The sequence below is a fragment of the Oncorhynchus masou genome, chromosome 30 (genome assembly GCF_036934945.1).
Source record: "Oncorhynchus masou masou isolate Uvic2021 chromosome 30, UVic_Omas_1.1, whole genome shotgun sequence".
Classification (NCBI taxonomy): Eukaryota; Metazoa; Chordata; class Actinopteri; order Salmoniformes; family Salmonidae; genus Oncorhynchus; species Oncorhynchus masou.
This window is the reverse complement of record NC_088241.1, coordinates 56,476,953-56,495,603: the sequence shown is the minus strand read 5'-3', so window position 1 is coordinate 56,495,603 and position 18,651 is coordinate 56,476,953. Positions and strand designations below refer to the sequence as shown.

Sequence of the window (18,651 nt, the reverse complement as noted above, 5' to 3'; positions counted from 1 at the left end):
GTTCTGTCTCAGTGCGATTGAGTTTCAGTATTACCTGTTAGCTGTTGCTTCTGATTTGTAGTCCACTTCCACAGTGGTCTGGTTGTAATATTTCCTCATGCTGAAGTTGATGACTTAATCTACCCGCGACTGTTTGTGGCCATGAAGGAAATCATCGTCTTTTCCGGAGACAGATGTTGTTGGTTGAGATGTTATGATTTCATAGTTGAGCGGTCAGCCTGCAGTGAGATGTATGTGTTTATGGCTTTGTTACAGTGGATAGTTCTGTAAATGAAGATTCATGAAGCTTTTTTCATCTCGGCCTCTTTGTATCTTTAACTGTCACGGTTTGTTTCGCTGCGCAGGTGTTCTTCAAGGAGATTTTCCTGTACATTCTGGAGACGTCCACAAGCTCCTACGACCATAAATGGATGGTCATACAGACCCTCACCAGAATATGTGCAGGTGAGTGTGTGTGTGTGTGTGTGTGTGGTGTCAATTTGCTCTCTGTGGTACAGCGCATCAACGTCAATTACAAGTCAAGTACCAACTATCCCATGTCTCCTCCCTCAGATGCCCAGGGTGTGGTGGATATCTATGTGAATTATGATTGTGACTTGAATGCTGCTAATATCTTTGAGAGGCTGGTGAATGACCTCTCAAAGATCGCACAGGGCCGGGCAGGCCACGAGCTCGGCACAACACCACTCCAAGTAAGACTGACCAATGGCTATTGAAAAGTGTATTTCTTTGTGTATTTGGTACATGTATATTGCTCTAAAGTTGATGTAACATTTCTCTGTTCCCACCAGGAGTTGACCCTGAGGAAGAAAGGCCTGGAGTGTCTGGTGTCCATCTTGAAGTGTATGGTAGAGTGGAGTAAAGACCAGTATGTCAACCCCAACTCCCAGACCAGCCTTGGTAAGAGACTGACCAAACTTCAGTTACCCTGAGGCTGGTGGGGACTGTTGTGCCACTGGGTTGGATTTAGATTCCGAGGAAAACTGTTTAGCCATTCTTCAAGTGCACCGTTCTGCCTGCTTCTTTGTGGAGGATCAAAGGGTTTGGATGCACAGTTGGAGTCCTCCACTATTTAGAGTGTATTTGATATATTCCACTTACATCACTCTGACTTCCCACATCCTAGAACTTCAATTCTCCACATCAGCAATGGTGGAACCCTAGAGTGTGTATTTACCATATTTATAGCCGCTGATGCATGGGGGCATATTGTGCTTATCTACCTTTTCCTGTAGAATGGTAAAACTATGAGCAAAGGGAAGACGACCAAGGCTTTACTCTCAGTCAAACCTGCCTGAGGCTACCGTTCATCACTAGCGTTAACTGGGGTTAGAGGGAAGAGTGGTATTCATCAATACAGCTATAGCATATTCCCTGAGACAGAAGACTAGCCATTAGCATTCATCAGTAGCCTACAGATTGTACAGACCCTGAGAGGGAAAGCTAATTCAATACTGTACCCTGAGAGAGAAGGCTAGCGTTCATTATTATGGCTAGCACAGACCCTGAGAAAGAGATTGATGGCTAGCATCCATCAGTGTGGCTAGCCCAGTCAGACCCTGAGAAAGAGATTGATGGCTAGCATCCATCAGTGTGGCTAGCCCAGTCAGACCCTGAGAAAGAGATTGATGGCTAGCATCCATCAGTGTGGCTAGCCCAGTCAGACCCTGAGAAAGAGATTGATGGCTAGCATCCATCAGTGTGGCTAGCCCAGTCAGACCCTGAGAAAGAGATTGATGGCTAGCATCCATCAGTGTGGCTAGCCCAGTCAGACCCTGAGAAAGAGATTGATGGCTAGCATCCATCAGTGTGGCTAGCCCAGTCAGACCCTGAGAAAGAGATTGATGGCTAGCATCCATCAGTGTGGCTAGCCCAGTCAGACCCTGAGAAAGAGATTGATGGCTAGCATCCATCAGTGTGGCTAGCCCAGTCAGACCCTGAGAAAGAGATTGATGGCTAGCATCCATCAGTGTGGCTAGCCCAGTCAGACCCTGAGAAAGAGATTGATGGCTAGCATCCATCAGTGTGGCTAGCCCAGTCAGACCCTGAGAAAGAGATTGATGGCTAGCATCCATCAGTGTGGCTAGCCCAGTCAGACCCTGACAGGACAGTCTCTCCCTCAGCAGCACTGAAAGGCTAATACAATACAGGCAGGCTAATACACCAGGGCAGGGCAGGCTAACTCAATACCCTGAACCGCCTGATGAGGAAAAGCCATGGTGCGACAGACAGACCCTCTGTCAGTGCTCCTGGATAAGACCCCTGGCTTGCTTCAGAATGAGCTGAGAGGAATCATTCCTGTTCGATCCTTTAACCAAGTAGGAAGGGAGGGCTCTAATGATGGGAGGGAAAGAGAGCTTTAACGAAGGCAAGGAAGGAAGCAGGGAAGTAGAGGCTCTGAGAGGGGTGCCAGCTATGCCCACATATCCCCCTAGAGAGGATCTCTACAAGGCTAGCCTCAGGCTACCTTCTGGCACTCAGAGAGCTAACTTTACCAAGTCACGGAAGGCAGCAGAACTAACAAACAGCATTACTGCTACAGGGGTAAGTCACCATGCCGAAGTCACTATACAACTAGTGCCAACTCATTTAGTGACCATGCTGAAGTCACAATACAGCTAGTGCCAACTCATTTAGTGACCATGCTAAAGTCACCATACAGCTAGTGCCAACTCATTTAGTGACCATGCTGAAGTCACCATACAGCTAGTGCCAACTCATTTAGTGACCATGCTGAAGTCACCATACAGCGAATGCCAACTCATTTAGTGACCATGCCGAAGTCACCTACAGCTAGTGCCAACTCATTTAGTGACCATGCCGAAGTCACTATACAGCTAGTGCCAACTCATTTAGTCACCATGCCGAAGTCACCATACAGCTAGTGCCAACTCATTTAGTGACCATGCCGAAGTCACCATACAGCTAGTGCCAACTCATTTAGTGACCATGCTGAAGTCACCATACAGCTAGAGCCAACTCATTTAGTGACCATGCCGAATTCACCATACAGCTAGTGCCAACTCATTTAGTGACCATGCCGAAGTCACCATACAGCTAGTGCCAACTCATTTAGTGACCATGCCGAAGTCACCATACAGCTAGTGCCAACTCATTTAGTGACCATGCTGAAGTCACCATACAGCTAGTGCCAACTCATTTAGTGACCATGCCGAAGTCACCATACAGCTAGTGCCAACTCATTTAGTGACCATGCCGAAGTCACCATACAGCTAGTGCCAACTCATTTAGTGACCATGCCGAAGTCACCATACAGCTAGTGCCAACTCATTTAGTGACCATGCTGAAGTCACCATACAGCTAGTGCCAACTCATTTAGTGACCATGCCGAAGTCACCATACAGCTAGTGCCAACTCATTTAGTGACCATGCCGAAGTCACCATACAGCTAGTGCCAACTCATTTAGTGACCATGCCGAAGTCACCATACAGCTAGTGCCAACTCATTTAGTGACCATGCTGAAGTCACCATACAGCTAGTGCCAACTCATTTAGTGACCATGCCGAAGTCACCATACAGCTAGTGCCAACTCATTTAGTGACCATGCTGAAGTCACCATACAGCTAGTGCCAACTCATTTAGTGACCATGCCGAAGTCACCATACAGCTAGTGCCAACTCATTTAGTGACCATGCCGAAGTCACCATACAGCTAGTGCCAACTCATTTAGTGACCATGCCGAAGTCACCATACAGCTAGTGCCAACTCATTTAGTGACCATGCCGAAGTAGACAGTATGTCTTGGTATTGGCTGCTGTGACTAGTCTCCTACGCTTTTAGGTTACAAAATGTGTTTTTCTGAGTCAGTGAAAGTGCATCCTAATTTCCATGTAGATACTGTAGCTCAGCTAATGCATTGTGTTTCTGAAAACGTGTTTTTACATCATTACATAGATAATACCTCTCCACTTTCTCTTAATTTCGGTCTTTTCCTCTTTGTTCTCTGGTTGACTGACTTCACAGGAAGAGCAGGTAATGGCAGAAAGGTGTGGAGTGTTTGGTAGACTGGTTGCTGTTGCAACAGTAGGGGTCATTGGGACCTAGATTAGAGTGTGGAGGGGGCTACGGTGGCTGTGACTAGTACTGTGAGTGTTATTTAGATGCCTTATCTACCTTTCATTTGCATAATCTCATGTTACTTGCTTTCAAACGCTGTAGGTTCTGGATAGATTTAGAGTTTTTTAAGCCAGCTCTGTGTACAATATGGGACAAAAACACCACTGGTTATACTGTACATTGTGATTAGAACTAGTAAACATTGAAGAGAGTTTTGCTACCTTGGCTGTGCCACCCTCCTCTCTCTAACCTGGCTGTGCCACCCACCTCCCTCTACCTTGGCTGTGCCACCCTCCTCTCTCTAACCTGGCTGTGCCACCCACCTCCCTCTACCCTGGCTGTGCCACACTCCTCCTTCTCTACCCTGGCTGTGCCACCCACCTCCCTCTACCCTGGCTGTGCCACCCTCCTCCTCTATCCTGGCTGTGCCACCCTCCTCCTCTATCCTGGCTGTGCACCCTCCTCCCTCTACCCTGGCTGTGCCCCCACCTCCCTCTACCCTGGCTGTGCCACCCTCATCCTCTACCCTGGCTGTGCCACCCTCCTCCTCTATCCTGGCTGTGCCACCCTCCTCCTCTACCCTGGCTGTGCACCCTCCTCCCTCTACCCTGGCTGTGCCACCCTCCTCCCTCTACCCTGGCTGTGCCCCCACCTCCCTCTACCCTGGCTGTGCCACCCTCATCCCTCTACCCTGGCTGTGCACCCTCCTCCCTCTACCCTGGTTATGCCACCCTCCTCTACCCTGGCTGTGCCACCTTCCTCCTCTACTCTGGTTATGCCACCCTCCTCCTTCTCTACCCTGGCTGTGCCACCTTCCTCCTCTACCCTGGCTGTGCCACCTTCCTCCTCTACCCTGGCTGTGCCACCTTCCTCCTCTACCCTGACGGTGCCACCTTCCTCCTCTACCCTGGTTATGCCACCCTCCTCCTTCTCTACCCTGGCTGTGCCACCTTCCTCCTCTACCCTGGCTCTGCCACCCTCCTCCTCTACCATGTGCTCTGCTCTATGAAGTTGTTGAGTGGAGGAAGCACACTGCCAGCTCACATTACCCTGATGATGTCCTGAATGTTTTAGAGAGTTTCCGATGGGTAATTAGATCCCTTACCAACGTACAACGTCTCTTACAGCCAGACAACCACCATGGACCTGATTCACCCACAGAACAGTAGCATCAGACCTGCCTGTTCTGCCCTGTTCTGTCCCCTCAGGCTACACACACAGAACTACCTCCATGCTACACAACACTACCTCCATGTTACACAACACTACCTCCATGTTACACAACACTACCTCCATGTTACACAACACTACGTCCATGTTACACAACACTACCTCCATGTTACACAACACTACCTCCATGTTACACAACACTACCTCCATGTTACACAACACTACCTCCATGTTACACAACACTACCTCCATGTTACACAACACTACCTCCATGTTACACAACACTACCTCCATGTTACAACACTACCTCCATGTTACAGCACTACCTCCATGTTACACAACACTACCTCCATGTTACACAGCACTACCTCCATGTTACACAACACTACCTCCATGTTACACAGCACTACCTCCATGTTACACAACACTACCTCCATGTTACACAGCACTACCTCCATGTTACACAACACTACCTCCATGTTACACAACACTACCTCCATGTTACACAACACTACCTCCATGTTACACAACACTACCTCCATGTTACACAACACTACCTCCATGTTACACAGCACTACCTCCATGTTACACAACACTACCTCCATGTTACACAACACTACCTCCATGTTACACAACACTACCTCCATGTTACACAACACTACCTCCATGTTACACAGCACTACCTCCATGTTACATGCTACACAACACTACCTCCATGTTACACAACACTACCTCCATGTTACACAACACTACCTCCATGTTACACAGCACTACCTCCATGTTACACAACACTACCTCCATGTTACACAACACTACCTCCATGTTACACAACACTACCTCCATGTTACACAACACTACCTCCATGTTACACAACACTACCTCCATGTTACACAGCACTACCTCCATGTTACACAACACTACCTCCATGTTACACAACACTACCTCCATGTTACACAACACTACCTCCATGTTACACAACACTACCTCCATGTTACACAGCACTACCTCCATGTTACATGCTACACACCTCCATGTTACACTACCTCCATGTTACACAACACTACCTCCATGTTACACAACACTACCTCCATGTTACACAACACTACCTCCATGTTACACAACACTACCTCCATGTTACACAACACTACCTCCATGTTACACAACACTACCTCCATGTTACACAACACTACCTCCATGTTACACATCACTACCTCCATGTTACACAACACTACCTCCATGTTACACAACACTACCTCCATGTTACACAACACTACCTCCATGTTACACAACACTACCTCCATGTTACACAACACTACCTCCATGTTACACAACACTACCTCCATGTTACACAGCACTACCTCCATGTTACACAACACTACCTCCATGTTACACAACACTACCTCCATGTTACACAACACTACCTCCATGTTACACAACACTACCTCCATGTTATACATACTGTAAACTGCTTCATCTGCAGCCCGCCTGGTTTATTAGATAACTGACCTTTTTTATTGCCTGTTGTGTGCGTGTGCAGATGTACGATCTTCATTTGATCGCACTTTTGTAGGAAATGTCAAACTTGTAGTGTATTTGAGGTTTAAAAAGGCTTCTGAAGTTTGTCATTTCCACTTTCAGACTTGATTTTTCCTTGTGAAAAATGTATCAACCCCAAACAAAAATGTCCATTAATTATAATCCACATAATAATTCACATTTCCTGTTGCTGCAGAATAATTTTCCTGCTGAAGCAAACTGGCTCAAATTAAGATCCTGTGTGTGTGTGTGTGTGGTGTGTGTGGTGTGTGTGTGTGTGTGTGTGTGTGTGTGTGTGTGTGTGTGTGTGTGTGTGTGTGTGTGTGTGTGTGTGTGTGTGTGTGTGTGTGTGTGTGTGTGTGTGTGTGTGTGTGTGTGTGTGTGTGTGTGTGTGTGTGTGTGTGTGTGTGTGTGTGTGTGTGTGTGTGTGTGTGTGTGTGTGTGTGTGTGTGTGTGTGTGTGTGTGTGCAGACAATATACCACCAGACAAAGCCTCTGGTTCATCATGTTGTCTTTCTCTCAGCAGTGCAGTGTCCCTCCCACTATTGCTGAACTCCCAGAGACCTGGATCTAGAAACTCAAGGCTGAACTGGCTAAAAGTTTGATGAAAAAAACAGTACCTGTCAAAAGTTGGGACACACCTACTAATTCCAGGGTTTTTCTTTCTTTTTAATATTTTCTACATTGTAGAATAATATTGAAGACAGAAGATAGCCCTATTTGGTAAAAGACCAAGTCCATATTATGGCAAGAACAGCTCAAATAAGTAAAGAGAAACGTCAGTCCATCATTACTGTAAGACATGAAGGTCAGTCAATCTGGAACGTTTCAAGAATTTTTGGAAAGGAAGACCCAGAGTTACCTCTGCTGCAGAGGATAAGTTCATTAGAGTTAACTGCACCTCAGATTGCAGCCCAAATAAATACTTCAAGTAACAGACACATCTCAACATCAACTGTTCAGAGGAGACTGTGTGAATCAGGCCTTCACGGTCAAATTCCAGCAAAGAAACCACTACTAAAGGACATCAATAATAAGAAGAGACTTGCTTGGGCCAAGAAACATGAGCAATGGACATTGCTCAGTGGAAATCTGTCCTTTGGTCTGATGAGTCCAAATTGGAGATTTTTGGTTCCAATCACTGTGTCTTTATGAGATGCAGAGTAAGTGAACGGATGATCTCCGCATGTGTGGTTCCCACTGTGAAGCATGGAGGAGGAGGTGTGATTGTGTGGGGGTGCTTTGCTGGTGACACTGTCTGTGATTTATTTAGAATTCAAGGCAGACTTAACCAGCATGGCTACCACAGCATTCTGCAGCGATATGCCATCCTATCTGGTTTACGCTTAGTGGGACTATCATTTGTTTTTCAACAGGACAATGACCCAACACACCTCCAGGCCATGTAAGGGCTATTTGACTAAGGAGAGTGATGGATCAAATCAAATCAAATTTATTTATATAGCCCTTCGTACATCAGCTGATATCTCAAAGTGCTGTACAGAAACCCAGCCTAAAACCCCAAACAGCAAGCAATGCAGGTGTAGAAGCACGGATGGAGTGCTGCATCAGATGACCTGGCATCCACAATCACCCGACCTCAACCCAATTGAGATGGTTTGGGAAGAGTTGGACCGCAGAGTGAAGGAAAAGCAGCCAACAAGTGCTCAGCATATGTGGGAACTCCGTCAAGACAGTTGGAAAAGCATTCCTCATGAAGCAGGTTGAGAGAATGCCAAGAGTGTGCAAAGCTGTCATCAAGGCAAAGGGTGGCTACTTTGAAGAATCTCACTTTTTTGGTTACTTCATGATTCGGAATGTGTTATTTCATAGTGTTGATGTCTTCACTATTATTCTACAATGTAGAAAATAGTACAAATAAAGAAAAACCCTTGAATGAGAAGGTGTATCCAAACTGTTGACTGGTACTGTATGTTTCAATTGAAAACATTTAGTGTTGGCTTGCTTGGCTGTGCTGGATTGCTGATTGTGTTGGGGTCCTAACACCAACTACGGTTTTTACTCATCTCTCTCAGACCATTGATTGTTCAATGTTCTTCTCCCTCCCCAGGTCAGGAGAAGCCCTCGGAGCAGGAGACCAATGAGACGAAGGCCCCAGAGACCATCAACCGCTACGGAAGCATCAACTCCCTGGACTCCACAGCCTCGTCGGGCATCGGGAGCTACAGTACACAGATGTCAGGGACAGACAACCCAGAGCAGTTTGAGGTTCTCAAACAACAGAAGGAGATCATCGAGCAGGGCATCGACCTGTAAGCCAGACTAGTGCTGCTATATTGTATACCTGAATATATTCACCTAATCCTGTATAGACAGCTGAATATAATCACCTTATCCTGTATAGACAGTTGAATATATTAATCTTATCCTGTATAGACAGCTGAATATATTAATCTTATCCTGTATAGACAGCTGAATATATTCACCTTATCCTGTATAGACAGCTGAATATATTCACCTTATCCTGTATAGACAGCTGAATATATTCACCTTATCCTGTATAGACAGCTGAATATAATCACCTTATCCTGTATAGACAGCTGAATATATTAATCTTATCCTGTATAGACAGCTGAATATATTCACCTTATCCTGTATAGACAGCTAAATATATTCACCTTATCCTGTATTGACAGCTGAATATATTCACACCCAGGGGTGCACAACTCCTGTCCTTCTAGTGAGGGAAGTTGTCCTGTTTGTTTTATTTTTTTTATTTCTCCCTGGCACTTCATTTATCAATTAATGCCATTGATTAATTTGCCAATTATGAATGAGTTAGTTAATGTAATTAGGACAACATATAAATGATAGACTATGGCTCTGGAAGGCAACTTCCTTCTCCACCTTAGTAAGCATACTGTCGTAAGCATACTGTAGCACTGTCTCTGTTCTCTGATCCGTGGTCAGGTTCAACAAGAAACCAAAGAGGGGTGTCCAGTACCTCCAGGAGCAAGGTATGCTGGGAACCACCCCGGAGGACCTCGCTCAGTTCCTGCACCAGGAGGAGAGGCTGGACTCGGTAAAGAACCTTTTGAAATCTGTTTAACCAATCTATTTCAGTTATCTGCATTTCATTTGACTTGTGTGGATCCAAATAAACCCCCTCTACCTCATTCAGCTCTGTGCTATCTGAACCGTTCACCTTTTAACCTGTCCATTGTGATTTAGTAGTGTAGAGTGGTTGTTGCGAATGTAACAGCTAATAGGGGATCTGGGTGGTAAATATACGAATACCCATTCTAGCTCATTAAACTCTAGGTTTACACAGTTCTCTCTCTCATCCGGCCTCCACACAGCTGCAGGCCCAGAGCAGAACACATCCATCCCATAGAAACACCAAGGCTCTTAGCTCCTAATGCTGAACTGCCAGCATTATCATCCCACTCCAAGAGGATTCCTACGTCCTCCACCGAGCGCACATCAATTTATATTTTAATGAGTGAAGCACTCTCCCGGTTGATTGGCTGGCCTCTGGGGGGGGTTCGGTTCGGTGGTAATAGGCACTAAAGTGTGTTCATAACATCTGCTTTGGAACAAGAGGCCCTCAAACAGCTAGCCAGAGATACTAGTCTGACAGCACTGGGAGAGAACATAGTCCTTTCCTCTCAGTTGGCTGTGCCTCTGAGGGAAAGGAGATGCTTGTTAGGACAATATGTGTTAATTGGCTTTCAATGTGTAGCACATGCATTAAAGAGTCAAGCGAGTAAGCTGTTTTTCTATAACACTCAATATCTATTGATTGAACTCAATGTCATTGCATCGACCTCTTCCCTTTCTCTGTCCCCTCGCTCTCTCTTTCTCTCTCTCTCTCTCTCTCTCTCTCTCTCTCTCTCTCTCTCTCTCTCTCTCTCTCTCTCTCTCTCTCTCTCTCTCTCTCTCTCTCTCTCTCTCTCTCTCTCTCTCTCTCTTGCTCTCTCTCCCATCCTACCTCTCAGACTCAGGTGGGCGAGTTCCTGGGGGACAATGATCGCTTCAATAAAGAGGTCATGTATGCCTACGTGGACCAGATGGACTTCCAAGGCAAGGACTTTGTCTACGCTCTCAGAACGTTCCTCGAGGGCTTCCGTCTCCCGGGAGAGGCTCAGAAGATTGACAGGCTCATGGAGAAATTCGCTGCGAGATACCTAGAATGCAACCAGGGGTGAGTGTGGAGTGGAGTGTACTAGTCTTGGTATTGTGGATTTGTAGACTTAGAAGAAGACTTCATTTGTGATGTCAAGCACATTCAAGGACATTGAATGTCAGGAGTCAGATTGCTCTCTATTATCAAGTCAGTGCATTCACTAAATATTTGTGTTGTCTCGCACAAATGCATCAATTCTTTATTCAGCTCTATGTTTATCCTCTTTTCTCTCTTTCTCTCCTTCCTCTCTCCTCTCTTCAGGCAAACTGAGTTTGCGAGTGCAGACACTGCGTACGTCCTTGCCTACTCAATCATTATGTTGACAACAGACCTTCATAGTCCGCAGGTAAGACCGTAGCCGGAGACAGTTTCTGGGAAGATGAGCTGACAGAAACAATCACCTCAGCTGTGTTTAGAAGACATTTATCCATGGCAGACACACAGGGAAAGCAATGCTAGCTGATGCAGACAGATAAACAGACAAATAGGCCGGCGGAGAGAGACGGACAGACATGCAGGCAGACAGACAGGCAAATATGCATTCAGACAGGCAGACAAATAGGCCGGCGGAGAGAGACGGAAAGACATGCAGGCAGACAGACAGGCAAATAGGCAGACAGACAGGCAGACAAATAGGCCGGCGGAGAGAGACGGACAGACATGCAGGCAGACAGACAGGCAAATAGGCAGACAGACATACAGGAAAATAGACAGACAGACAGGCAGGCAGAGATGCAGGCAGGCAGACAGATAAACAGACAAATAGGCCGGCGCAGAGAGACAGACAGGCTGGCAGACAGACAGACAGGGTATGGTTATGGTAATACATCTCATATTTTACTTTTCAAAGGTGAAGAACAAGATGACTAAAGAGCAATACATCAAGATGAACAGAGGGATCAACGACAGCAAGGATCTACCGGAGGAATATCTGTCTGCCATCTACGACGAGATCGCAGGGAAGAAGATCGCTATGAAGGAGACCAAGGAAATTACTCTGAAATCCAACAAGCACAGTGCGTATCTCTGTTCCTCTGTGTCTGCCAGCACAACTGTGTCATTACAGACTGAAATTGAGCGTGTCAAATATGATTTTGTTCAGACGTCAAGATGTGAAATGCCTATTTTGCGGCGTAATGGATCTTTCTCAAGTAATCAGCTATAGATGTACCCGCCGAGAGTCATCTGATATCTTTGTGGAGATCATAGAATTCTCATAACAATCAAAGAGATATAAAGGGGATTAAGATATAGTTTGATTAGATTGTATTACTGATCTGTGGAAAATGTTTGAGATAGTCTCTGTTGTTCAATGGGAAAGTTTATGAGTGGATTATTTTCAGTTATAAACTGGGGGGTTCGAACCCTGAATGCTGATTGGCTGAAAGCTGTGGTCTATCAGACCGTATACCACGGGTATGACAAAACATGTATTTTTACTGCTCTAATTACATTGGTAACCAGTTTATAATAGCAATAAGGCATCTCGGGGTTGTGATATATGACAAATATACCACGGCTAAGGGCTGTATCCAGGCACTCCACATATGTCGTGCTTAAGAACAGCCCTTAGCCGTGGTATATTGGCCATATACCACACCCCCTTGGGCCTTAATGCTTTTGTTCAAGTGTCTTCCTCTCATCTCCTCTATGATATGCACTGATCTGAAAATATAGGCAAAAGCTAAATGGAGGAAGCCTTTAATCTGATCCTGGTTCAGGTGTAGCCAAAAGAAGCAGAGACTGTTTGTTGATGTTTTGGCTTTACCTTTGTTCCTGGATCAGGTGTGGCCAGTGAGAAGCAGAGGCGGCTGTTGTATAATGTAGAGATGGAGCAGATGGCTAAGACAGCCAAGGCCCTGATGGAGGCTGTCAGTCACGTCCAGGCTCCCTTCACCAGCGCCACACACCTGGAGCACGTCAGACCCATGTTCAAGCTGGCCTGGACCCCGTTCCTAGCAGCCTTCAGTGTGGGCCTCCAGGACTGTGACGACACTGAGGTGGCTTTTCTCTGTCTGGAGGGAATACGCTTTGCCATCCGGATAGCCTGCATCTTCACCATACAGGTAATCTAGTTAGCACGCTAACACTGTATGTGTTCAAATGGTGTGTTTCCCAAATAGTATTGTATTGTATTTCTTACGTTTTTTTGGCAGGGACAATGTACCACAACACATACAGTGGGGAGAACAAGTATTTGATACACTGCCGATTTTGCAGGTTTTCCTACTTACAAAGCATGTAGAGGTCTGTAATTTTTATCATAGGTACACTTCAACTGTGAGAGACGGAATCTAAAACAAAAATCCAGAAAATCACATTGTATGATTTTTAGGGTAATTAATTTGCATTTTATTGCATGACATAAGTATTTGATCACCTACCAACCAGCAAGAATTCCGGCTCTCACAGACCTGTTAGTTTTTCTTTAAGAATCCCTCCTATTCTCCACTCATTACCTGTATTAACTGCACCTGTTTGAACTCTTTACCTGTATAAAAGACACCTGTCCACACACTCAATCAAACAGACTCCAACCTCTCCACAATGGCCAAGACCAGAGAGCTGTGTAAGGACATCAGGGATTAAATTGTAGACCTGCACAAGGCTGGGATGGGCAACAACTGTTGGCGCAATTATTAGAAAATGGAAGAAGTTCAAGATGACGGTCAATCACCCTCGGTCTGGGGCTCCATGCAAGATCTGACCCTGTGGGGCATCAGGTGAGGGATCAGCCCAGAACTACACGGCAGGACCTGGTCAATGACCTGAAGAGAGCTGGGACCACAGTCTCAAAGAAAACCATTAGTAACATACTACGCCGTCATGGATTAAAATCCTGCAGCGCATGCAAGGTCCCCCTGCTCAAGTCAGCGTATGTCCAGGTCAGTCTGAAGTTTGCCAATGACCATCTGGATAATCCAGAGGAGGAATGGGAGAAGGTCATGTGGTCTGATGAGACAAGAATAGAGCTTTTTGGTCTAAACTCCACTCGCCGTGTTTGGAGGAAGAAGAAGGATGAGTACAACCCCAAGAACACCATCCCAACCGTGAAGCATGGAGGTGGAAACATCATTCTTTGGGGATGCTTTTCTGCAAAGGGGACAGGACGACTGCACCGTATTGAGGGGAGGATGGATGGGGCCATTTATCGCGAGATTTTGGCCAACAACCTCCTTCCCTCAGTAAAAGCTTTGAAGATGGGTCGTGGGTGGGTCTTCCAGCATGACAACGACCCGAAACACACAGCCAGGGCAACTAAGGAGTGGCTCCGTAAGAAGCATCTCAAGGTCCTGGAGTGGCCTAGCCAGTCTCCAGACCTGAACCCAATAGAACATCTTTGGAGGGAGCTGAAAGTCCGTATTGCCGAGTGACAGCCCCGAAACCTGAATGATCTGGAGAAGGTCTGTATGGAGGATTGGGCCAAAATCGCTGCTGCAGTGTGTGTAAACCTGGTGAAGAAATACAGTATGACGTATGATCTCTGTAATTGCAAACAAAGGTTTCTGTACCAAATATTAAGTTCTGCTTTTCTGATGTATCAAATACTTATGTCATGCAATAAAATGCAAATTAATTACTTAAAAATCATACAATGTGATTTTCTGGATTTTTATTTTAGATTCCGTCTTTCACAGTTGAAGTGTACCCATGATAAAAACTTACAGACCTCTACATGCTTTGTAAGTGGGAAAACCTGCAAAATTGACAGTGTATCAAATACCGGTTCTCCCCACTGTACATCCTAGAGTATAAGAAGTGATGCGTTGGACCACATTTGGCTGACAGCTCATTTACATTCGCCAGGCAGCTAAACATATAAACATGACCACATTATGTACAAACAGACATTTAAACCCATTGATCTTATGACATACAGACACTTCAACAGAAATCAAATAAAAACTGCACATAGCCCACTTATTATACCTATTTAGATTATACGGGTTTGTGTCTTTGTATGTCTCGGCATGATCTAAAGGTTTATGGCGAGAGTAAAGCAGTACTCTCTCTCTCTCTGTCACACACACACACACACACACACACACACGCAGCTGGAGCGGGATGCGTACATCCAGGCCCTGGCACGGTTCACCCTGCTCACAGCCAGCTCTGGCATCACTGAGATGAAGCAGAAGAACATCGACACCATCAAGACTCTCATCACCGTCGCCCACACAGACGGAAACTACCTGGGCACCTCCTGGCACGAGGTCTGGACCCGCTGCCCACTTTTCATCTCATTTTTCAGTCTAGTAATCAGTAGTAGCTGTTATAGTATCTCTGTCAGTATTGCTGACCTACTTTATATTGTATAATTTTGTCTCCATTTTGTTTATTTTGATGTGGAACCGATGTGATAAGTATGTTTCTCTGTCGACTAATGAGTAGATATATCTGTGCAAATGAATTAATAAATAAGTGAATGTATGGGTGCCCCCCCACCCCCCTACAGATAATGAAGTGTATCAGTCAGTTGGAGCTGGCTCAGCTGATCGGGACAGGGGTGAAGGCCAGGTACATCTCAGGGACGGTTCGTGGGAAAGAGGGCTTCATCACCAGCACCAAGGAGCAGAGCAACGACGAATACCTGGGTCTGGGTCAGTGCTTATCCCTTTAATACATGTTTTGGTTATAAACTGGTTAAATAAACGGTAGTTAACAAGCAGGTGATGTGCTTGATGCTGGAGATGCTTGGTAATGTGCTTGACTCTGGAGATGCTTGGTAATATGCTTGACTCTGGATATGCTTGGTAACATGCTTGACTGGAGATGCTTGGTAACATGCTTGACTCTGGATATGCTTGGTAACATGCTTGACTGGAGATGCTTGGTAACATGCTTGACTCTGGAGATGCTTGGTAACATGCTTGATGCTAGAGATGCTTGGTAATGTGCTTGACTCTGGAGATGCTTGGTAATGTGCTTGACTCTGGAGATGCTTGGTAACATGCTTGATGCTAGAGATGCTTGGTAATATGCTTGACTCTGGATATGCTTGGTAATATGCTTGACTCTGGATATGCTTGGTAACATGCTTGACTGGAGATGCTTGGTAATGTGCTTGACTCTGGAGATGCTTGGTAATATGCTTGATGCTAGAGATGCTTGGTAATATGCTTGATGCTAGAGATGCTTGGTAATGTGCTTGACTCTGGATATGCTTGGTAACATGCTTGACTGGATATGCTTGGTAACATGCTTGACTGGAGATGCTTGGTAATGTGCTTGACTTTGGAGATGCTTGGTAACATGCTTGACTCTGGATATGCTTGGTAACATGCATGACTCTGGAGATGCTTGGTAATATGCTTGACTCTGGAGATGCTTGGTAACATGCTTGACTTTGGAGATGCTTGGTAACATGCTTGACTCTGGATATGCTTGGTAACATGCATGACTCTGGATATGCTTGGTAACATGCTTGACTCTGGAGATGCTTGGTAACATGCATGACTCTGGATATGCTTGGTAACATGCTTGACTCTGGAGATGCTTGGTAACATGCTTGATGCTAGAGATGCTTGGTAATATGCTTGACTCTGGATATGCTTGGTAATATGCTTGACTCTGGAGATGCTTGGTAATATGCTTGACTTTGGAGATGCTTGGTAACATGCTTGACTCTGGATATGCTTGGTAACATGCATGACTCTGGATATGCTTGGTAACATGCTTGACTCTGGAGATGCTTGGTAACATGCTTGATGCTAGAGATGCTTGGTAATATGCTTGACTCTGGATATGCTTGGTAATATGCTTGACTCTGGATATGCTTGGTAACATGCTTGACTGGAGATGCTTGGTAACATGCTTGACTCTGGAGATGCTTGGTAACATGCTTGACTCTGGAGATGCTTGGTAACATGCTTGATGCTAGAGATGCTTGGTAATATGCTTGACTCTGGATATGCTTGGTAACATGCTTGACTGGAGATGCTTGGTAATGTGCTTGACTCTGGAGATGCTTGGTAATGTGCTTGACTCTGGAGATGCTTGGTAATATGCTTGACTCTGGATATGCTTGGTAATATGCTTGACTCTGGATATGCTTGGTAACATGCTTGACTGGAGATGCTTGGTAACATGCTTGACTCTGGAGATGTGACTGACTGTCCTGTGGTCCACAGCAGGTGGGACAGTAGACCGGAAGCAGATCCTCAGTATCCAGGAGTCCATAGGAGAGACCAGCTCCCAGAGTGTGGTGGTGGCTGTAGACAGGTAGTTACTGTAGTAGTCTCTTATAGATCCTGCTGTATCACCACTGACTGCTTTGGGGTCTTAACTCTGCCATTGTTCTAACATGTGAATAAATGTACTGTAGATGTTTTAAATATGATTGATTCTGTTCTTGCAGAATATTCACAGGTTCTACCAGACTGGATGGTAATGCAATTGGTGAGTGTTCTAAATCGGAACAGAATTCAATTACAGTGTTTGATCACATCCTTACCCGATGTGGATGTATTGGCATTGTACCATGGCTGTCCTGATGGTTGACTAACACTGGTTTCTCTGTGTTTTCAGTGGACTTTGTGCGCTGGTTGTGTGCTGTGTCTATGGATGAGCTGGCCTCGCCCACACACCCCCGCATGTTCAGCCTGCAGAAGATAGTGGAGATCTCCTACTACAACATGGGACGTATCAGACTGCAGTGGTCCAGGATCTGGGAGGTCATTGGAGACCACTTCAACAAGGTGAACATCTTGGGGTTTATTTCTCTGCTTAAAGCAGGGGTCCACAACTCTGGTTGTCAGGGACAGCTGTTTTTTTCCCCTCCGCATTAATTGATCAATTCACGTTGTTGGCTAGATCAGTGTTTCCCAACTCCAGTCCTCCAGTACCCCCTAACAGAACATGTTTTTGTTGTATCCCCCCGGACAAGCACGCCTGACTCAACTTGTCAAGTAATCATCAAGCCCTAAATGAGCTGAATCAGGTGTGTTTGTCCGGAGCTACAACAAACATGTGTTCTGTTAGGGGGTACTGGAGCACCGGAGTTGGGAAAACACTGGGCTTGAAAGTCCACACACCTGATTAACCAGGTGTTAATCAGTCTTTGTAACATTGCCCTCAGCAACACATAGCTTAAAGAATCTAATCTAAGGGCTTTAGTACTTCACTGATTTCTGCTGTGTTTCTGAAGTGTGGCATGTCTTATTTTGCAAGTCATGTTTCTGACTGGGGTCTAGTTTATCAGAGAACACACAAAGTGATTTGGAGAGGACAGAAGTGTTAAAATAGGCTATTACCCTTGCAAAAAAAGATTGCAGTTTTGAAACTGCAGTAAAAGTGCAGTAAATTTAGTAAAAGTGCAGTAACTGCAGTCAACTGTGGTATTTTGGACGCAGTAGTTGCAGTGTACTGCAGTTACACTGCAAAATTACTGCAGTTACACTGCACTCTAACTGCAGTTATACTGCACTCTAACTGCAGTTACACTGCACTCTACCTGCAGTTATACTGCACTCTAACTCCAGTTACACTGCAAAATGACTGCAGTAAGTGAGTGGGGTAGAGATGTTAAACTTCTTTCTGTCTATATGTTCAGGTTGGATGTAACCCCAACGAGGACGTGGCTATCTTTGCCGTGGATTCTCTCCGGCAGCTGTCCATGAAGTTTCTAGAGAAGGGAGAGCTGGCGAACTTCAGATTCCAGAAGGACTTTCTGAGGCCTTTCGAGCACATCATGAAGAAGAACAGGTAAAGAGGATGTTGC

At 45.5% G+C, this 18,651-nt stretch overlaps 1 protein-coding gene across 4 annotated transcripts in view; it reads left to right on the top strand.

Annotated features, from left to right (window-relative positions):
• LOC135522848 (brefeldin A-inhibited guanine nucleotide-exchange protein 1-like) overlaps positions 1-18,651 on the top strand; it is a 123,069-nt gene that overhangs the window by 88,480 nt on the left and 15,938 nt on the right. For 3 of the 4 annotated variants that reach the window (XM_064949483.1, XM_064949482.1, XM_064949480.1), the window contains 15 exons: positions 345-444; positions 553-692; positions 792-900; positions 8,856-9,057; positions 9,716-9,827; positions 10,744-10,949; positions 11,193-11,277; positions 11,782-11,947; positions 12,717-12,997; positions 14,987-15,145; positions 15,388-15,532; positions 17,063-17,153; positions 17,290-17,330; positions 17,460-17,629; positions 18,484-18,635. In XM_064949483.1, the coding sequence (XP_064805555.1) occupies positions 345-444; positions 553-692; positions 792-900; positions 8,856-9,057; positions 9,716-9,827; positions 10,744-10,949; positions 11,193-11,277; positions 11,782-11,947; positions 12,717-12,997; positions 14,987-15,145; positions 15,388-15,532; positions 17,063-17,153; positions 17,290-17,330; positions 17,460-17,629; positions 18,484-18,635 (2,159 nt within the window). The remainder of the gene's footprint in view (positions 1-344; positions 445-552; positions 693-791; positions 901-8,855; positions 9,058-9,715; positions 9,828-10,743; positions 10,950-11,192; positions 11,278-11,781; positions 11,948-12,716; positions 12,998-14,986; positions 15,146-15,387; positions 15,533-17,062; positions 17,154-17,289; positions 17,331-17,459; positions 17,630-18,483; positions 18,636-18,651) is intronic. The other variant, XM_064949481.1, reaches the window with a different exon arrangement.